The sequence below is a fragment of the Myxocyprinus asiaticus genome, chromosome 23 (genome assembly GCF_019703515.2).
Source record: "Myxocyprinus asiaticus isolate MX2 ecotype Aquarium Trade chromosome 23, UBuf_Myxa_2, whole genome shotgun sequence".
In the NCBI taxonomy this organism is placed as follows: domain Eukaryota; kingdom Metazoa; phylum Chordata; class Actinopteri; order Cypriniformes; family Catostomidae; genus Myxocyprinus; species Myxocyprinus asiaticus.
In genome coordinates, this window is record NC_059366.1 from 14,743,031 (window position 1) to 14,764,224 (window position 21,194).

The window sequence follows — 21,194 nt, forward strand, 5'->3', positions numbered from 1 at the left end:
TACCATAAATACTGTCGAATGACCTTAACTTGCATTAAGACCTTACTCAGCGTCATTCTGATATTTGAAATCAGAGATTCGTTTCAGAGGTTTTTTGACCCTCCCGAAACTTAACAAAAACTGAAATTTATGTAATGACAATCTGAAATGTCCAACAAGCTGATAGATATAGCTGCTATTAGTCATGGACTTTGAGAGCCCTAAGGGGGAGGTAAAGTCCACTTGAATCAGTCCACTCACTGTCAGGGGCAATTTCGCATGCTGCTGTATTTTTAGAGAGGGGAAATTGTTCTGTGGGAAGTTTTTCAAATTCTTAGACTTAACGAGCATCGTCTCCAAAACACAATCAAAACAATCTGGTCCCCTTCTTGCCTACAGCCTCCCTTTTGTCTCTACTGACTTGCCCCTGCCCAGCCTCAACACAAGAACCACTGCAGAAAATTCTTTTCACTAGTTGGGCCCTTTTTTACTCACTGCCCTCACTGATAAGTGCATCTCTCAACATTATAGAGTCATGGTGGTATGGACCTACTGTAGATGCTGTACAGAATGTGGCCACTAGATGCCACTGTAGTTCTATAAATGAGAGTGGAATGGAATGGAACACTGAGGTCCTCATAAACCTATTTAGCAAGACTGCTATTAGCGAGTGTGCATAACAGGGTATCTCACTTCTCACATTATTTTCCTCATGTAGGTATAAACCAAGATGCCTGTGGTGTTGTTTGCTTTTTTTTATTTTCTTTTTTTATATACAAGTAGGAGTGTGTTTGGTTGTGATTCTACCTTAAGTCTAGGAGCTTGATTGAAGTATTTTGTTGTAGTTAGGGTTTCATTGTATGTTAAGTCACTCTTGATTTACAAGGATAGTTCACCCCAAAATTCAAATTATCATGTTGTTCCAAACTCATCTGACATTCTTCCATGGAACACAAATGGAGATTTGCATAATCATTAGGCATAATGCAACCTAGTCTCATAGAATGAACGTTACTATAACAAAATTTTTGCAAACTGACAATTAAATGCAGTGTTCTATGTTTCGTTGCAGTTTCTTGGTGAAATTAACACTAGATGTGTTACAACAACTGTGCGCTTTTTTTTTTTTTTTTTTTCACTTTCACACATATGATTATGACTTTATAAACTCACACACTGCTATGTTATTATATCGAAACACTTTTACTATAAGACTCCATTTGAAAAAGATACATTTTATCACTTGTGTTACAGACCCCCCTACATTTACACACTTAATACAACATTGCTTGCTAGAGCATAGATCAAGCCAAGCCAAACACACAAGCTGACACGTGACATCAAAGTGTCATAGAAGCATCATAAAATTATATGGTTGCTTCAGAAAATGTGCACTTTCAGTTAGGTTTAGATGTTGGTTTAGGGTAAGGATGTCTGTTTTGTTTAACTCTAATTTGGTTTTACAACACTACTGGTTAGGTTTAGTTTAAAGTTTTAGGTGAGGGAAGTATGTTTTGCCCATTAAAACTTCCATCTAATATGCACCTAAAAACCTCGTCTGATTACGACACCATTTCACTCACTTCTGGCGCCCTCCACTGGACATTTCAGTGGGAAAGTGCAGCGAAACATCTAATAAGGCACGTAATTTTGTTTTGCAAAAATGTTGCCCCAGTCACCTAATGTTCATGAGATCAGGCTGGCGTAATCACAGCCTCAGTCACCGTTAAGTTTCATTCTATGGAAAAAGATTCAATGACAGTGAATGGTGACTGAGATTAACATACTGCCTAACATCTCCTTTTGTGTTCCATGGAAGAAAGAAACCCAGATAGCTTTAAAACAACATGAGGGTAAATGATGAAAGAAGAATCATATTTTGTTGAACTATTCCTTTGTGTTTTTTGTAAGTATCATCTTATAGTAGGCTATAATGTACTGTATGCTTCTGCAGAATATATGATAAAAAGAGCGTGTTAGTCACTAGTAGTATATTGTGATTTTAGGGCGAGGAAAGACAGTACATGTGCTGAGAGCATTCTTGCTAAATGTGGTTGTTTTGTTAAAGAGGCTTCAGTAAATAGGCTCTCTGTGTTGTCATGTTCAGTCACTCACATCATCCTGTTGTCTCGTGTCTATACCGCCATCCATGTCTCACTGACTAACATAACCACATACTATGTGCTCTGATGAATGTCAACCCTCAGACTCTGAAGTGACAGATTTCAGCATGAATTGAAGTAGAAGCCCCGCTTCTGCATGTTTTTGCATTGCCTTAATCTGTTTAAGCCCTGTAAACAGTTGACCGGGTTCCCATCTAAGAGACACGACCACGGTCGCCTCCTTCTGCATGCCTATTCTCCTTAATTTCAGCTATGCATGGTTCTACAAGAATAACAGTCCCTGAGGTTATGGCTCTAAAGGCCAAGTCATTTACCCTATTATCTCTCCAGCATACAGCTGAAAATGGCCTCTTAATTCGGGCTCATAACCTCAGATGGAAGTCGAAGTCAAAGCAGGTTTTTCCCTGTGGATTGTTTGCTCTTTTGAGGGTGCCAGACTTGATTATGGTCCGTTAGCAAGGTGGCATCAAGAGAATGCGTACCAGGGACTGTTTTTAGTCCAGTTCACAGCAATCAAATGCATAGTCTCTCACCACAGCTCCTTTGAGAGAAAATGCATACATGCATACTTAGACTCTCATGCACATAGACCCACATACTGTAAGTTTGAGTTAAAAGTACAATGCATGTGTTCACAAATGCATCTTCGGGGACTGATGAAATAGCCCTTTGGCATGAGCCCAGTGGTGAGCAGAGTTGAAGGGATAGTTCAAAGAAAAATCTTCACTCACCCTCATATTGTTCCTAACACAACAGAAACTCATAAGGAGATGTTAGAGAGTACTGTATATTAACCTATGCTAACATCTACGGAAGAAAGGAAGTCTTACAGGTTTGAAATAACATGAGGGTGAGCAAATGATGATGGAATTTTTATTGCTGCGTTAACTATCCCTTTAAGTTTGACAAATAAAAGAAAACGCTCCCTTTAGAGCCTGTAGCACGTTGTGATGCTGATAACCTGCTGCTGCATGATGGGATACAGGTACGTGATCCTCTCCTTTAGATACAGAGGATGTTATCCAAACAGGTTTTTGCTACTGAACTCATTCACCCATTCCTCTCTGCCTGAATGTCCCTTGCCCCTCCCTCTGATCATACTGTCATACTGACCTTTTGACCTTTTATGACATGATCAGCCTTAGGGCACGGCTTGACCCCAATGAGATTCCTGCTTCCTGCCGAAACAAGCGTGCAAATAAGCCCTCTATTAGATCTTTTTAAAATCAGATTTCAAATTCATCTACAAATCCAGATCATACTTCACTATGGAAAAAGTAAGCAGAAGCGAATTAGAAGTGAAGTGAACCATTGAGCGGGAGTGCAGTGCTCCATCTGTGGGTCAAGCCTGTCAGAGCTTGTGGCTAAGGCTTTGCACTTTTTGTTCCTGTTTTAAAGAAGTTACCTTCAGACTTCCCTGGTTGAAAAACTATTTTGATCCTTGCCATTAACCTGCTGCTTTCCTCTCCTCTCATCCAACACATGACTGTAGCCAAGATGTCCGTCTACAAGCGAATGAAACTGGCATGTTGTTTTGATTGCGGGCGCTCTGAGCGTGACTGCTCGTGCATGTCAGGCAGTGTACATAGTAACATGGACAGCCTTCAGAGGGCCTTCCCACTTTCTTCTGTCTCTGTTCATGATTGCTCAACCAGTTTACGTGCCTGTAAGTTTTATCGCCAACCACATGCCGTTTGATGTCCGTGACCTGTGAGTGTGCGCGTGTCCTTAAGTCTGTGGGTGTCTGTGCCGTATTTCATGTTCTGTGTGTTTTCCGTCTGTTTCGTTCCTCCATTATTTCTGTATCTGTGGCTTATTGGTTGGTGTATTGGTATACTAGTACATATTATTTCTTGTTTGGTGAATTGGTGGTAGTTGAAGTGCCGTGGCTTCTCTGTGTCAGTGCTGGAGTAGGTGCAGTAGTGGCGCATGCTGTGTTATTGGAGCACTTGTGCGGTGCTGGTGACCGTTTCACAGTCACTGTTTTGGTGTTTACAATTCTTACATGGAAGGGGTACTGTATTATGTACTGTATTATGTGCTTTTATTAGACACATCTATGGGCTTGTGCTAATTATGTTCTTTGATACTGATGATGTTTTGACAATGACAATGTTTTCATGCTGATGTGACTTTTGAGGACTCTTCAGGTTAAGGAAAATACAGTCAAATGACTAACTTCTTTCTTCCCTCAATAGCACAGCTTCAAAAACACTGGATACCTTCAATCCTTTGCTCTCTTACAACTCATTGGCCCTCTTTTACACCTGGCATTAACATGCGTTTGATATCCAGATAGGATCTATATGCATATATCTATACGCTACTTACATATTACATCAGAGGCTGCAGTAACTGAAAATTCTTTGTCTTTTAGCAAATAAAAAATATATATCAATGGATCATTCAAATGCTTTCCATCACTTTGGTGTTTTTCAGGGTTTTTCCTGAATTTTTATCTTTCTTTTTTTTTCTTTTTTTGCCAGCCAAAGCGAAATATCGGGACGCCAAAGCAAGTTTAATGATATTCCTCTCATGCACAAGCCAGCCACAGTGTTTAGACAACAGGCCCGGAGAAAGACGCAAGTGGTGATTTTAGAGAGACTAGGTGTTCCAGTTGTATTGCAATGGAACCATTAATGGGATATTGTTGTTTAAATCGGGTGACAAGATCGCAACATGGCAGTGTCTGTTGTTTTTTTCACATTGTGATGGCAGAATAAAGAGAAAAAGGCAAGAACCCACAACACAGCGCTTTAACAGATGACTGTTTCACAAGCACCTCATTATATAATATTAATTGCTTATGTAGTTATATCTGGATAATGAAAACACATTTGCATTTACACCTTCTTTTATTGTGGTCAGAATCCATCCCTGACTACTTCCGAATGTGGTTACAGCGATCGGGTCACAATGGGTCTTGGGTACATTTACACCTGGCATTTTATGTGGTCAAGTGCTATCCAATAGCTAAAAAGGCATTTTAATGGCAGGTGTAAATGGGGCCATAGTGAAATGTCATACTTTACTTGGGCAAAAGAAAACAGTGACTTGAATGTGGTCAATTAAAATGTTTTATTAAAATGTAAAAGTCCATCTCACTGGTCAAGATCCCTTTTGACTACGTTTGCCCTGCTGAATAGACCAAATTTACCAGCATGCAATTCCTATGCTGGTCTAGCTGGTGAAACAGTATAAATGTGTCGTTCACCAGCAAAACTTACCTAGTGAAGCTGATTGACCAGTAACCAAGATTGTCTTGGTGGTTAAGCTAGTCAAAAAGCCTTGTTGGAATACCAGCACACCAGCATTCCATGTTTTGCTCCAGCATTCAAAACACTAACGCTTGTTGGTGACCAGCTATGCTGTTTTTTGTTTGTTTTGTTTTTTTAGCAGTGTGTTCATTGAGTGTAATTTTAAACAGAGAGGTATTGGATCTGAGTAAATGAAAAGCAGTCAAACCTATTTATGCCTTTAAGCCTATTCTTCTTTACATTCATATTTATTTAATAGACCAAATACTAGATTTTGATTGAAAGGGAGCTTTAGTGAGATTATCTGTTCATAAAGAGCAAGTATTTACTGGGAATGTGTGTTCTGCTATTCTTGGACAACCACAAGCCATTAATGCCTAAACCATTTTCACCAGCTGAAATTAAACTACTTCCTTTAGTAAAGTCCACATTTAACGAGGTACGTCGGCAACTGAAAAAAGAAAAACACATCAAACTCTCCCCCCTTCCACAGGATCTGACTCACCTTGATGATTTTCTCTTAGCCAGCAATCAGGGGAGAAAAAGTCAATGTGCTTTATTTAATGCCTTGTATACCACAGTGGGACTGTCAGGCTCGATGGTAAAGTTAAAAAGAGATCTCCTGACAGGAACTCAATTGAGATGGCAGTGACTCAGGCTATTGGATGAGGTCAGATGACTGAAGCAGTTAGTTGTGTAAAGGATAGTGCCAGAAAGGGGTCTTCTCATTAAGCCATAGCAGATGTGAAATACTAAAGCGTCTGTCAATTAGGAATGGCAGCAGTGCGACCTACTATAAAAGCAGGGGCCAGTTCAGGCGATCACGTTTCCTCTACAACTGCCTTCAAACTGCTCGCCACATCGGCTTAGATTAGCATCAAAATACATGATGAGGTTGACTCTGTGTCTTGTGTTTTGATTTGTAGTGATATCCCTGGATACCAGTTACTGGTCATTACAATTGTTACTGATCTCTTCTCTCAGCGTCATCCTTCATTGGTTTTCATTGCTGGCTTTTTTCTTAGCTCCAGTTTTTCTGAATTAAGTGTGCTTTCGCTAAAGCTTTGGAGTTCTGACAACTTCTGCTAGCTGCGGGTTTGTATTGACTCCCACTTATCAGTTCTGTCTCAGATCTAACTTTACATCTCTATGATGAGAAATTCAAGGAGCTCCACCATCTGACTTCGATTTCGCTCAGTCAGTAATGAAATTTCGATTATTTTGTACAGAATATAAAGGCTCTGAGCACGTCATCACATGATTGACCTTGTTTAGATTCTAATGTATATGGGTAGTATACATTATTTTATAATGTATATAAAATAGTTGGCATGCCCTGCGGTGTGACATGACAAACTCCACCTTAAACTTTTTAAACAGCATTTTTTTATTATTACTGTGATATCAGTGCCAGCCGGTCACACTTAATTTTACAGTGTTCCATTACTGTGTATTTACATAGATAATTACCGAGTAATACAAATGAACTACATGTAACTGATGTGTAATTATTTTGTAAAGCTGCTTGTACTTAGATATGGTTTGTGTTATTTCCATATGTGGCGAGCAGGGCGGGGCCGAGTGGCGTCTGGGAAAAGCAAGGCAGGGAAGATAAGTGTTGAATGAGTTCCACCTGTATGCCACACCGGTCTGGCGTTCCAGTGAGGGGCGTTGGGAGTATTTAAGGAGAGGAGACAGTGGCAGACGGAGAGAGCGAGACGCACAAAGCTGTTTGTCTGTGTGTGTGTCGATGAGTTTAAACATTACTGCTGAAAAGCAGTGCATTTTGTATGTGACGCTGAAAAGAGAAGTCATCTTGTTGTACACTGAAAAGTGTCAATAAAAATGTCTACGTGTTTGTCAAGCCGGTCCCAGCTTCCTCCTTGCCCATCTTGAGAACTCATTACACCATAGTAAATAATAATAACATGTAAGATGTGTAACACAAACACTCTACAAATAAAGTGTTACCATGCAGCCTCTTGACCTTATTAATTGAAAAATACATGAAAATAAAGTATGTACTTTTAAAGATCACATTGCATGATCTTTTAAAATTAATTATCGAATGCAAAAAGGTGAGTAAAAATTGTTAAATGTGGACCAGTAACAAAATATTACTCTTTCCCTTACACATTCAGACACATCTGAACTTTTTTATTACTGATTTAAAAAAAAAAAAAAAAGTTAATGTGTATGTTTTATGTCAGCTACCCATATGCCAACCAACATTTATAAGGGGAACATATCTTGTCCAGCATGAGTTTGTCCACATTATTTCAATAGCCTTCGCTCCTGTTTAAATAAGAGCAATAATACCACTCTCCAGTAAACCCCTGATTGTGTGTTCCAACCCCTCTGCACCCCACATGGGTAAGAAAGCACATTTATCACAGTATCCCTGCTCTAAGCATGATATGGTAGAGTTATACCTCCACATTATAAGAGCCCAGTTATTGCTGAAATAAATACTACTCCCCTGGATGCAGTAATTCTGCTGAATGCATGAAACGCGTGACAGTAAATGCACTATGTATTAGACAAGCAATGTTTCCTGGTTGGTGCTTTCTCAAACAGCCCTTGTGCACTTTTTTCTGATTCTGTGCATGTAACACTCGGGATGGTAGCACCTCTCCACCAAAGCCAGACAAATAAATATTATTGTGAAAATGAGATGCATGAGAAGTAGACACTATGTCTCTTTTGCTTTTAGCTACAGTCAAAGCCCAAAGAGCAGTTGACAAGGAGTTGGGAGCAATGCAGCACTCATTATTGCTCTGGTGCACTGCATACTAAGAAGAGTTTGTTATCTCTGCAAGTGTTGGCTTTAGGGAGCAAATATCCTGAATGAGTGAGTTAGCTGCCACCGCTCTAAGTTACAATGACAATAACAGTCCCTGTGCTCCACCTGCCGAGTTTTATCCCCTCATTACAGAAGCTTTAAAGACTCTCAAGGTGCTGAGCATCACAAAGGGTATTAATTCCTGTTTTGATCTTATGAGCCTTCACAAGGAAGCTTCCAGCAGGGCACTCCCTGACATGCCTGTTTTGTAAACAACAATTGCTTGCTGCACTGAGAGAGGAAGAGATAGAGAGGTCATGTTTTTTTGGAGTCTTCAGGGCATTTTTCCCCCTTTATTGTCCTCTCCTCTTGCCCACTCTGGTTGGTTTTGGATTTTTCCGAGGATGTGACGAGCTTGGCAAGGCGGGGCGGTGCAGCCCAAAGAGTGGATCTTATCCGCTCCTTGCAGGGTGGAACTCAGCATCGTCGGCTCTTATGCAGCTTGACATGAAAATTATGTTTGCATTTCCATTTCCCCAGCTCAGCTGGTGTGTCATGAAACTCAAGCTGACAGTTCCTTACCACCAGGCAGGAGCAGGGCCGGTCGTCCCTCTGCCGTGTAGGACAGATGCTAGCCAGAGAGTCGGCCGACTCTTTCTCCGCCTGCAGATCGCAAGCGACATATGCCAGGATCGGCGCGTGGCCTCTGCTTGAGCGCTTGTGTCACCGCCCCGCCCTGGGCCTACGCCGTGACCTTTATGGCATCAGATACAGTTCTCGTAATGACAGAGTGCAGAGCTGATGAGACTTTGCAGCAATGGGGGCTGCAGTACAGAGCACCCTACATGCATATGAACACATCCACATTCTGACTGTCTGCTTCATAAACTCTGAAACTGCTGTCATAAAAGGATAGTTTACCCAAAAATGAAAATTCTGTCAATTGTTTGCATCATTTAGTTACCCTCATGTTGTTCCAAATCTGTATTCTGTACCTTTTCTTTCCACGGGACAGAAGGACATTCAGTCTCTATTCACTTTTATTGCACCTTTGAGTAAATGGTGACTGAGACTGCCATTCTACCTAACATCATCTTTTGTGTTTCACAGAAGGAAAAAAAGTCATACAGGTTTGGAACAACATAAGGGTGAGTGATGTTGACAGCATTTTTTTTTTTTTTGTGAACTCTCTTTAAGAAGGTTTCCAGCTCCATTTGCAACTTGTGTGTTTATGAGTGCTTTGTTTTGTCACAGGTATGTTGCATATAGCAATCATGATTCTCCCTGCTGCTATGCTTAGAGTTTGTCATTCGTCTACAATTGACAAGATAGTCATTACCGATCAAAAACGAGCATTCGGCAACGTTTTATTTTATTTTAATTATTTGATGGGAAACATCTGTAATTTGTTGTTTAACTCTTTGCCTAAGCCTCAAGATTGTTAACATCTGTTTGATGGTTTCAATGGTTTTGATCAAACTGAGATTTGTGGATAAAATTATGACTTAGCAAAGCTATTTTTGTGAAGCATTCGCTTTCTCCAAATACCATAATGATCCTTGTTTGGCTCGTTCAGTCTGTTAGTCACAGGGCATGGGATGAGAGTCCAACATTTGACTATTAAAATGGATCCGTGCTGTGGAAACACTGAATAGGCAGCTTGATTTTCATCGCTTCATTTATGTCCAGTGTCTCCACCAATCAAATACTTGTAGCCTGTCTCCATCAGTTTTTTTCCTTCATCATCTCATGCTTATATAATCACAGGAGTCATCATTACCATCATCATTCTCATTGCTTCAAGTGCTGTTAACTATATCTGTCCTCATATAAGTGTAATGTACTGTCTTTCTATCTGTCTGTCTGTCTCACTGTCATTTTCTCTCTCTTCCTCTTTGTAACCTCTCATTCTTCTCTGCATTCCCCTCAGCCAAATATAAGTTTAACGGATATGTCAGATCACGTAAGTGTACTTCTCTGTTTTCCTCATTGTGCCGTAGTCCCACTCATCCAGAGCTCCTCATGTAACCTGCCTGCTTTGGCTTTTTGCTTTTGATTTCACCCCCACTAGTATTGCAGCACAAAAGCTGCCATCCTCAGCTCTCTGTAGATTACTGGGGATGGGAAGGGGGTCTGTGATGACAGTTTCTCAGCACTGGATTCTGGTCAAATGCATCAGAGGGGCTGCTCTACTTTAAAACATGTGCATGAGAAAGGTCAGGTGCCGAATAGAGGGATCCTTATGAAATCCAGATGTCGTTGAGCTCCGTGTCCGTGCGGGAGATGATTGAAGAGCTAGAAATGCTATAAAGTATTGCACAGATGTGTAGAGTTTTAGAGATGTTTCTGTGTTGTGACACCTTTAGCAGCAGATGGCGCTACAACTCCAGGGAAAATGGGATTGCTGAGACAGTCTGGGGTTCGATTCAAAGCTGAAAGCATTTTAGGTAAATCTCTCGCCAACTAATGCTGAGTGAACTTTCTTCATTATTCCTGTTAAGTTTCATTTCAAATGTAACCATGGATGTTTTCATAATTAATAATGTAGTGTTTAAGTGACAATGTGTTCTTAAAAAGCATTTTAAGTGTTCTTTATTAACATACAGTATTTGTCTATTTGTTGGAGGCAAAACAAAATAAATACACTACAACAAGAAAAATAATAAAGAAAATAGTTATATTAATATTTAAAAAAATGTAAAGAATTTAAGGTAAATCAATTTTTTACATTTTACATAAATGTGTGGATGCTGAATTAAGTTATGTTGAACCGCCATAAAATTAGATAAAGTTTTAAAATACCTTTTCCTGCAGATGTATTTTCTATCATTTAACAGTAGCCTTGATAAGAATGCACAATTGTGGCTCGTCACAGGATTTGCATTTCATAAAGGGACAGTTGCCGTCTGGATTACTGTAAATCCACAGTGAAAGTGCCACAGTGCATGTTCTCTTTGTAATGCTACTCGTGTTTGACAGGGGCCAGATGAATCCAGGAGTTATCTGTAGCGGCCTTTAAATCTATGCGGCAGCTGACGGACAAAATAACCATCTATTTATTGCTCTGAGCAAGGTTTGGGGAGCGGGCGGAAACTGCTTTTCCACTTACACCAGATATTGGTTAACCTTGCCTTTTATGTAGATAGCATTAGGCTGGAGTAGTAGCACTCTGGTGGCAGGCGGTGTGCCTGATAACTCCTGGTGTGAGACACCTCAGGTTTCTTGTACTCATTTTCCCGCAGCCTGTGCTCAGCTGTCAGATTGCTGTTATTTTGCCTTTTTTCACAAATTAAGATATTTTCTAATGTTGTTAACCAGTATTGATTTTTACACATTTCTGAGATTTTACGTAAACATTGCTGTGCCATTTAGGTAGAATGTAAAAAGGAGATTGCAATGCATATCCCTACCTGCTCTGTGAGCTGATCCGTTGTGACGGTTATCAGGAATAGTGTGTTCATGCTTTGTTCTGTCTTGTCGCAGAGCAGGCGGGGAAGAAAGTGCTTCTAATTAATTAATGTTTATTAGCAATGGAAAAGCAAATGTCATATTGAACATTTCACTTAAAGCGTCTGCCAAGTGGCTAAGTAGTATTTAATAAAGCCAAGGGATTTTCGTCAATTATTTATATATGCGGCAGTTGCATGCAGATTTGTGAATCTGTCCATAAGTAGTAATCGAAGGGGAAAATAAATGGCTCAACAATATAAATCATGTCAACTTGTATTTTCATACTTAAATATTTATTGTTTGATTCTCATGCAGTTTGGTAATGAATTATTTATGCTGCAATGTTTTAATCATAATACTTTTTGTTTTTACTTTAGATAGAGCACTAATGGCATGTATTTTAGGTGACTTATAGAGCAATAATTTCAACATGATTTCAACTTGATTCTGATTTAAAACACTTTACAAGACACTCAATTTTAAAGGGACAATTCACCCAAAAATGAAAATTGACCTCCATGATATTCTAACCACATATGACCTTTTTTTCCATGGCACACAAAGGACATGTTAGGTAGAATGTTTGCCCATACAATTAAATTAATTGTTACCTGAAGCTCCTTTTGTGTTCCAAAGAGAAAAGAAAGTCATAAGGGTGATTAAATGATGACAGAATTAAATTGTTTGGGGGTTTAACCATCTCTTTCATGTACAGTTGATAGCAAGTGCACACAAACATACAGTATGTTTTTGGTTTTAAGTGTTGTTTTGAGAGCACTTTTAGCAATCAAATCATCAGCACATTCTTTTTGTTTTCCACCATTTGACAGTAAAGGAGGAAGTTAGACCCACATTTCAAAACCGCTCAATCAAATTGGCCAACAGCTTGGCTGTACCCAGCGCTCTGCCCAGTGTGCTGCCGGTTGTGGAGTGCTGCACGACTGTGGTACCTCTTGTTAATAACCGTAAAGGAAGTCTGCTCCCTCCTGCCCTGCCTTCGCTGTCACGCCTCAGCCCGGCTGGTTTGAACCGGGCCCGCAGCCTGCCCGGAAAATACCGCTACCGCCCCAGCACCTTGTCCTCCACGCTTGCCCCCACACACTGTAGGTGGCGCCTCAGGACGCATTAGTCAGTGTTACCACAGACAACTCCTTCCTCCTGCATGGGTCCCTACAATCACTGCTGCATGCATGTAAGCAGCTAGTGGCTAATTTACCCCCTGCCTACTAGCACTAAATCTGTGTGTGTGAGAGTAACTACAACTGCCATCAGTAGGAGTATGGACATACAAGATTAGCTAGATTATGAAAGACATTTGTCAGGGATACACTAAACTGCGCAAACAATGTGTTCTGAAAAAGGGGGTTTCAGACTGAGGTCTGGGAACCCCTCAGGAGCCCATAAGTGGGTGCTAGGGGGTCCGCAGACATTTTTCAGAAGATTTTTTTTTATTTTTTTTAAACAAAATGTATATTTACAGAAATTTGCATTATTACACATTACATATTAATTGTGATTATTTTACTTTATTTGGAAATTTAACAAAATTAATATTTACAGAATTTGACATTTTAATTTTTTTCTGCTTTTAAAGACTTATGGTATTATTATTATTGACCTTACTGAGGTTGTAAGACACAGTTTTCTGTAAAGCTGCTTTTGAAGCAATATTTATTGTGAAAAGTGCTATACAATAAATCTGAATTGAATTGAGATGTTTTTGTCTTAGATTTATACATGCACAGATAATATTTTCCAGATAATATTTTAATAATTATTTTTGGCTTTAGTGCAATGATAATTTAAATAAACAATTATTTAATTTTGCAAACAAAATGTCTTCATAATAACATGCTTACTACGTTTCTCACACAGTATAATTTTAAATTATTCATGCAAATTAAAACATTTAAATACATAGCTGCCTTTAAATTTTAGGAAGGGGGTCACTAGGGGATCATCATATTTGTGGGTCATTGGCATCAAAAAGTTTGAAAACCCCTAGTCTGAAGATTTGTTAAAACAAGCAGATAAAAGAAAAGAAAGAAATCCATTGTTTGGTGTTTTATATCTCTGTTGCGTGTTAAAGCTTGCATCAGCTCATTGTCTGTCTGAAGCGAAGGAGACAGATGTCTTGCTCAATCGTTCTGATCACAGATACGAAAGAGCAAGGGCTATTGCTGCCCCGTGGTATGGAACAGCAATCACACTTTGGTGGGCTGATCTTATTTTGATTGAGGTTGTAAAAGTGCCCTAATGTAATTTGGAACAAGCGGAGACTTGCTGAAATGGCCGTGCTGCAGGTAGTTATTTCATTGTTAAGCTTCTTACTGAAGGGCACCGCTGTAGCACGTAAATCTCCACTGCTTAATTTAGGGGAGCAAGGGCAGAAGAGAGCGGTCCGGCCCAGTCTGGCCACTCGCTCAACAACCATAACATGGAACAAAGGGCCACTGCACTGCCATCTTAGCAGTAGTGGTATATTTTAAAGTTGATTACCGTCTCATGTTGTTCCCTCAACAGTGTAATTGTAAATGCCAAACACTGGCATTTGGTAAAGACACAGACAAGGTCTTTTTAATTTGTCTTTTTTCATTAGTACAATTAGATGACAGTGTGTTGTGTTAGTCGCTTGCAGTAGTTTTCCTGTAATATTTTGCTGTGCTGATGATTTTTTTTTTTTTTTAACAGAGTCACACTAAAGCAAGTTTGCACTGTTTATAAGTTTTGCTTTTCTGTTACTAGTTTGTCTCTAATACAAATCAGACCTTTTCAAAACTCAAAATTGTTTTCATTATTATTTGTCACACTCAGATATTAAATGCTTACTTGCAGAAAAACAAACAAAACATAGTACAGAATAATATAGCAGTGCAGCATTAACAATATGATAAATGTACTGTGGTATACATGGAAATTAAATAAAAAATTTAGGGACAGATGAAAAAAATTGTATATGTTGACAAATTGCAATATTTGTCAGAACGTAAAGGAAATTTTGTTCCCAGAATAATATTTAAAGGAGTATTTCATGCAAAAAAATAAAAAACAATTCTGTCATTATTTACCTTCATTGTCGTTCCAAATCTGTGTTTTTTTTTCTTCTTTTTTTTTTTTAAAGAAATTTGAAGAATGCACATCCTCTGTTACAATCGTATGGTTTCAAGTCTTTCGTGATACTTTTATGGTACTTCTTTGTACTTTTTGAAGCTTTGGTCACTGAACTTTTGTTACAGTATATAAAGAAGGGGAGCATGTACATTCTAGAAAATGTATCCTATTGTGTTTTACGGGAGACATAAAACCATACAAGTTTGGAATATACATAAGGGGAGTAAAAAATGACAATTTTTATTTTTGGCTGAACTATTCCTTTAAGTTTATGTTAAGTTGTAGCCCAGCCATTAGAATAGTATGTATCTGTAACATGCCTAAAATGTCTAAGGGGCTCATCTTGACCTCCAGAAAGCTCCTGCATTCATGTATGGTGTGTTTGCAAACAGAGGAGCTTGTGACATCCACAGGCCCCCACAGTAATTTCCTCTTGGAGAGGCATTTCAGCATGTGAAGTCTCAGTTCAGGGTGCTTGCTGAGCGCTGAGAGTGCTTGTGATTCAGGGGACAGACTCACAGTGGAGCCATCACTCACGGCTCTCTGCTCTGAGTGAGTGATGACGTTTGATTTTGCCCAGTAGTCATCCATTAAAAACACACACCAAATTACTCTTCTTTTACTTTTTTCTTCCCCTCTGTCATTGTTCAAGCTCATGCCCTCCAAACAATGACAGAGAGCTAAAAGAGAGTTTGATCAAAGTCTTTCTAGCAAGTCAGTCCACTGTCGGCCATCTTTGGAACGCTCTCAGGAGGCTATTTCCAGTTATGCCAGTGCAGCTCCTATCTACTTGAATGGGCAACACCAAAATCTTAAAAACGGTCGGTCAAGATTACAATCAAAGAACATATTCAAATCAGCAATAAAATCTGATTATATTGGAATCATAAATTGTGCTTCTTTACCTCATATTACGCTAAAACACGCAATTTACCCGGCTTGTATAGCTAATGTGCATGCGCGTAAGCGAGTTGATTGACAGGCGATGTCTGTATCTAAAAGGTGATTGGCTCTTTTACCTGTAAGGCGGGACTTCCTTTCTACATCAGTTGACCGTTGGGCATGAGAGTTTCTTGGTTGGGCGTTCCAATTTCTCTCATTCATTTAAATAGAAGTGGCCCATCTCTGCTAAATAGTCTCTGGTTTGATCATATTTATACAGACTGCAATAGTTCCAGACACACAAACCTATCTTCAGATCTACCACCCTCTGTCAAATGGAGCAGAATTCCTGAAAAAAAAAAAAGAAAAGAAAACAGAGTGTAAAACTTAATGGTTGTCCTTCAGGTCTGTACTTGCCTTCTTTAAGTGTACTTTTGTCCATACTAACAGTATTATCTTTCTATTTTTGGAGGTCTTTACAAATTTCTGTTTGGTTGCAATGATTGATTGAGTTTTGGCTTTTGTGTTCTTTAATGCTATCTCCTGCACACTTAACAATCCCAGCTGTCCACAGTCTGACACTCTTTGCATGTGTTTGCAGTCGAAGACGAGCGTCCGTCAACACTGTCACCTAAAAAGAAGCAGCGCAATGGAGGCATGCGGAATTCACCCAACTGCTCACCCAAAATGATGAGGTAAGACATTGATTTCAAGATTCTCCCTCCAGCCTTCAGAATGAGAGAGGGGGGAGAGACAGGACTAATGCTGGTGGGATGGTTGGGAGTAGGAGGAGTGGAGAAGGAGAAAGAAAGTGTGGAAGAGAGAGAGAAAGAGAGAGAGAGAGAGAGAGGCCTTTCAGGCCGAGGCGTTTGAGCTGTCAGCCTGTCAACCCTTAATGATAGAGCTGAAAAATTTCTGTCATGAAAGTGGCTATGAAAAGCTGTTTGAAAAATACTCTTGCTTTAAAGTCTCAGCTGTCATCTCCCCCCAGTCCCGTCCACATGTAGTTCTTGAACATCGGTGGCACTAATGACAGTGCCAACCAATCAGAGACGCCAGCATGGTTACTTAGCTTCAGGGCTCTTCATCTATTGTGGGAACCCCTGTGAGGAGTGTTTTTCGTACTTAAGGCCATATGTGAAATGTATCATCGCAATCAAAAATGAATTCAAATATTACCTTCCTTTTATCCTGTCCGCTGGAATTATAATGCTGCTAATTGATTTTGACTGATGAAAGGACTTGCTTTCCGCCCATGTGGCCAGGAGATGTTTATGCAAAGTTTTTTAAAAATGCAGTGATAATGTCCTCCATTCCGGATCATCAAGTGAAAAAGTGTTTCTCAAGATTCGGGAGGAAGGAACAACTTTGTGCAAAGTGATAGCCAACGTGCTAAGTATTTGTCATGAGAAAATATTCTGGATTAAGTGCAGTCAGTCATTAAAAAAAATAAAAAAATATATATAATAGCTTATAAGATTAGTGTATACATTTAATGTTCATATTTCTTTTTTTTATTTCATTTTTTATATATATATTTTGTATTTTTATTTTTTAATGCATTTTTATTGTAAAGCTTTGTGATCAAATGTAATGCTCATATTTTGTTTTGTTTTATTTTATATACCAGTGTGTGCCACCACCAGGACATATTTTATGCATTTTATATATTATATATAGCTCTGTGGTAAAATGTTTATTTTATTTTATCATTCTGTGCCACCACAGGGCATTTAACAGTAGCATTTTTTTAAAATACAGACAGAGGTCTCAAACACGAATCTCCTCCCAAAAGAAGCAATTATGTCGAATTTTACACACAATAAACTGTCAGCCCTGCAGAGGGTCTTGCCCTATAGTCTGCTTTCTAAGTGAAAATGATCAATGTTCAATTCTTTTCACTCTCAGTTCATTCTTGGTTTAAACAATAAACAGCAAAAGGAATAAAAAAAATAGCTTTCAGCGATTGTTTAGAAGGATCTTTAGTTTTTATTCCTTAACTTGGAGCACAAAACTGTTTTTCTGAGCAGATTTGAAGGTCCCCGTTTGCCATGTAATGTATGCATCGGCTCTTTGATCTACAAGTGATAATAATTCTTGGGAGTTATTTACCCTGTTTTGAAATGCTTCAAAGCGGTGTCAAAGTTTCTGTGCTTTAGGGTGCCTCTGTGTTCGGCTGGCTCTTGGGTACTGGATGACAGGTCCTCTGTTCTAGGTGTAAGCTTTTTCAAGCCAAAGCCCTGCAGCAAAACATCAAAATTACCAAAGACAGACCTTTGGACTCCCTCAACCTGTACCCTCCCTGTCAATATATTACAACATACATTAAATACCTCGCCTTTTCAAGGTGCGTTTTATGCACAATGAAAAGCGATTGTTTGAAAGAGCCTTAGGGATACTTTATTCAACAAGCAGGAAAGGGAAAAACAGTGAGCCTATACCATATCAAGTATGGTTTTTACAGGCTTCTGAGCCTCCAGGCCGTTGTAAATAAATAATGATCAACAGATTGGCTGTGGGTTTTTGAAAAGCATGCCTTTGTCAGTTTGCATGATAGGAAAAATTTCAAAGCGAGAAGCTGCTTTCATAGGCTGCTGGAGAGGGATTGGGGGAGCCAGTGACTGCCGACTGATGCGCTAGAAAAGCTGAACGCTATTTGAAAAGCAGCTCGCCTGGCTCTCGGCAACTTCTGTTCTCTCTCACGCTCTCTCTCTCTCTCTCTCTCCAAATGCACATCTAGGACACTGCTCTGGACATACCAATTAAATTGGGAACTTTCTGTCTTACTTTAGGGTACCTGTTAGTTTCCTGTAAAGGACACTACCACAGAGTTCAGCCAAAGCACCTATTTATTTTCTGCTTAGATGACTATTTAAAATGTTAAAGGGAAAGCTCTACAAAATATTTTGCTATCATTTACTCGCCCTTATGTTGTTCTAAACATGTGTGGCTTAAGAGGTAAAGTCATACAGGTTTAGAGGGCAAGTAAATGGTTGCATTTAGGCAGCAGAATTTACCTTTTTGGGTTAACTATCTCTTTAAAGTGTAGTTCTGTTTGTATTTGGCTGGTTGTTGGCAGACATGAAATCTAGCAGAACATACATATTTAAAGAAAGTTTGAAATATTATGCAATAACAATATCACAGAACATATCTAATTGTGGAAAGTCACAGTGCATTAGTCACTTTCCAGTAGCAGCAGCTCAGTGAGTAACGTCACATGTTTTATTCTGAATTGACGTGGAGCGTTGGATTATGCTTGTGACTGGCAGGCAGCACTGACAGCGGGTGAAAGATAGCTATCTTGGCAGAGGTGCACTGCACCAGTCAGTATGTTGAGGGGAGATTGAAATGACAGGGGTCCGCAGAGTGAGTTGCGAAACACGAAGCACGTAATGAAATATTCAGTCAGGATGTAAAAGCACTAAATGCTTTCACTGTTATTAGCACCTGCACGCAGCCTGATATCGTCTCGTGCAAGCATGCTAATTGACACATTTCTGATGTGATATTCTGACAATAAAACACACAGTCGAAACGCCGGATGAAGGAGGGAGTGCGTCAGAGGAACATACCACTGAATTAACCTGCTTAGGATGGTGAGAGAGGTAGAGAACGAAAAAAGAGGAATACGGTTTGCAGTTATTAAGGTTTGTAATAGAACCACAGGTCCACATTTGTACTACCACAAATCAGCTCCTAAATTGAATTATTTCTATACAGTGTTTGAGTTTGAAATTAGTATTGGTGCTTCAGATAATGGTACAATCATTTAAGGTGTAAATTAATTTAGCAGAATATTATCTGATGTTATGCAAATATAGAAGGTGAGGCAGAGGTCCCATCATTCATTATTACCATGATTAACAAGGGGCTAATGCAATATACAAACCTCATTTAGTGCAGTGTTAATTAAGGCGTGTTACAAAACAAGGCATTACAGGCACTTTATTACTATGTCAGGTAAATTATATCACATGCATAAAATAAAACAATACACCTTGGTGTTAATGCATAAACACTTATTCACTGCAATGATAAATCCTTTAATTTATTAGACATTCGCCTAAAAGAACAGTCATTTAAATATAAAGTATTTGATAAGAAGTGCTTTAAATCCACTTCCCATGAGCTGGTTGTTGTATTAACACTGACATTTATTTGTCAGGGTTTTTTCATAATTTTGTATTAAATTACAAATAAATTGTATCCTGTTATTATCAGACAGAGATACTTTAAAAAGGCCTTTTGAAGTCTGATGTTTTAATCTGTTGAAATACTTTGTAAATGGCTGTTAATATAGTGCTGTGGATAATGTCAAAAATAGCTGGGCAGAGCAGATGCTGAGAGAGCATGTTTCCCTGCAGCCACATCTCAGAGATGGGGCTTTGTTGTCTGCCCAGAGGCCATTTCCTCAAAGGCAGCCATTCTGGCCCATCTCAGGCCCGGTAGTGGGCCGCACGGTGGGTTCTAGTTGACAGTTTTATGCATTTACAAGTGTTCTGTGGTTTCTCTCAAAAACTGCCCTCTGAAATAGAGGAGTATCAGTTCAGTATCAGTAGAGTCACTGAGGAACACAAAGTATAACATACAGCTGCTAAAATATGGCACATGAAACTGGATCAAACACAGCTCGAATAGTGAAGGTGTGTATAATTTGTCAATCATTAAGCAGGTGTTAATGTCAGGGGCACATTTACAAGATCAATCAGCTTTTATTTTTTATCCATAAACATGCCAGTTGTTGTACCATACGTTGCAAAAGTACGTTTTCACACTTTACTTTTTGATGGTGGTTCCACTTTGTGTGAACTGAAACATCATTGCCTACTGAGACACCCAAAGACCCAAAAAAAATCAGTTTTACTTTAATTGAAATTTTCTGTAGTCTTCATTAGCTGTCCTTCAGATTCACAACCTGAATAATGTAAATAAGCTAAAACTGTGCAGTTTTCATTCAGAAAATGTGGTAGTTATTTCAACAGTGGTAAATCTCAGTATTCGTCTTTTGGGGGAATTTTTGAAACTCAGTAAAATGTGTGAATTTAGTATTTTATATATCCTTAATAGGAGATGGATAGTTTTTCATTTTCTAGTATGAAGTGTATTAAACTTGCACACATGGCCATGTTGGATAGTATCAAGTAATATGTCTGTTTGGCTGATAATACAACCATAACAAGCCTGGAACAAGTCCAAATAGCATTTGAATTGCAATTCAAAGGATACATCCTCAGGAATGAACTGGCCGCATTTTCAGTTTGTAAATTCTGTCTTTCACTTATATAGTTCTGCTACTGAGCTGTTTAGAAAGCTTTTGAGGGAGCTCAGTGAACATTTTTCCGAAATGAATGCAAATTCTACCCGCATCTTTAGCCAGCAGAAAGCTGGGACTTCTTTCACGGTCAACATGCCCCCCTGATCAGCTTAGCAGGACGGGCTGATATAGGTTAGCCTGTTTTGACGTGACACACTGCTGAAACATTAATGGCTTTCAGTTTGGGGGAGCAAAATGTGATTGGGAAAATTCCTAAAATATTTAAAGTGTGGCTCTGTTAAAGCTTTTACTGTTGGACGCATCACGTCAGGAGTGGTACGGAGTAAAAGCCG

General features: G+C 39.1%; 1 protein-coding gene across 10 annotated transcripts in view; it reads left to right on the forward strand.

The window, feature by feature from the left end:
- Positions 1-21,194, forward strand: part of kcnma1a (potassium large conductance calcium-activated channel, subfamily M, alpha member 1a) — a 312,165-nt gene that overhangs the window by 259,736 nt on the left and 31,235 nt on the right. For 4 of the 10 annotated variants that reach the window (XM_051651289.1, XM_051651291.1, XM_051651292.1 and 1 more), the window contains exons 19-20: positions 10,508-10,588; positions 16,186-16,279. In XM_051651289.1, coding sequence (XP_051507249.1) covers positions 10,508-10,588; positions 16,186-16,279 — 175 coding nt within the window. Of the gene's footprint in view, positions 1-1,966; positions 1,976-3,594; positions 3,769-10,071; positions 10,105-10,507; positions 10,589-16,185; positions 16,280-21,194 lie in introns of all 10 variants that reach the window. The other 6 variants (XM_051651290.1, XM_051651293.1, XM_051651294.1 and 3 more) reach the window with 3 other exon arrangements.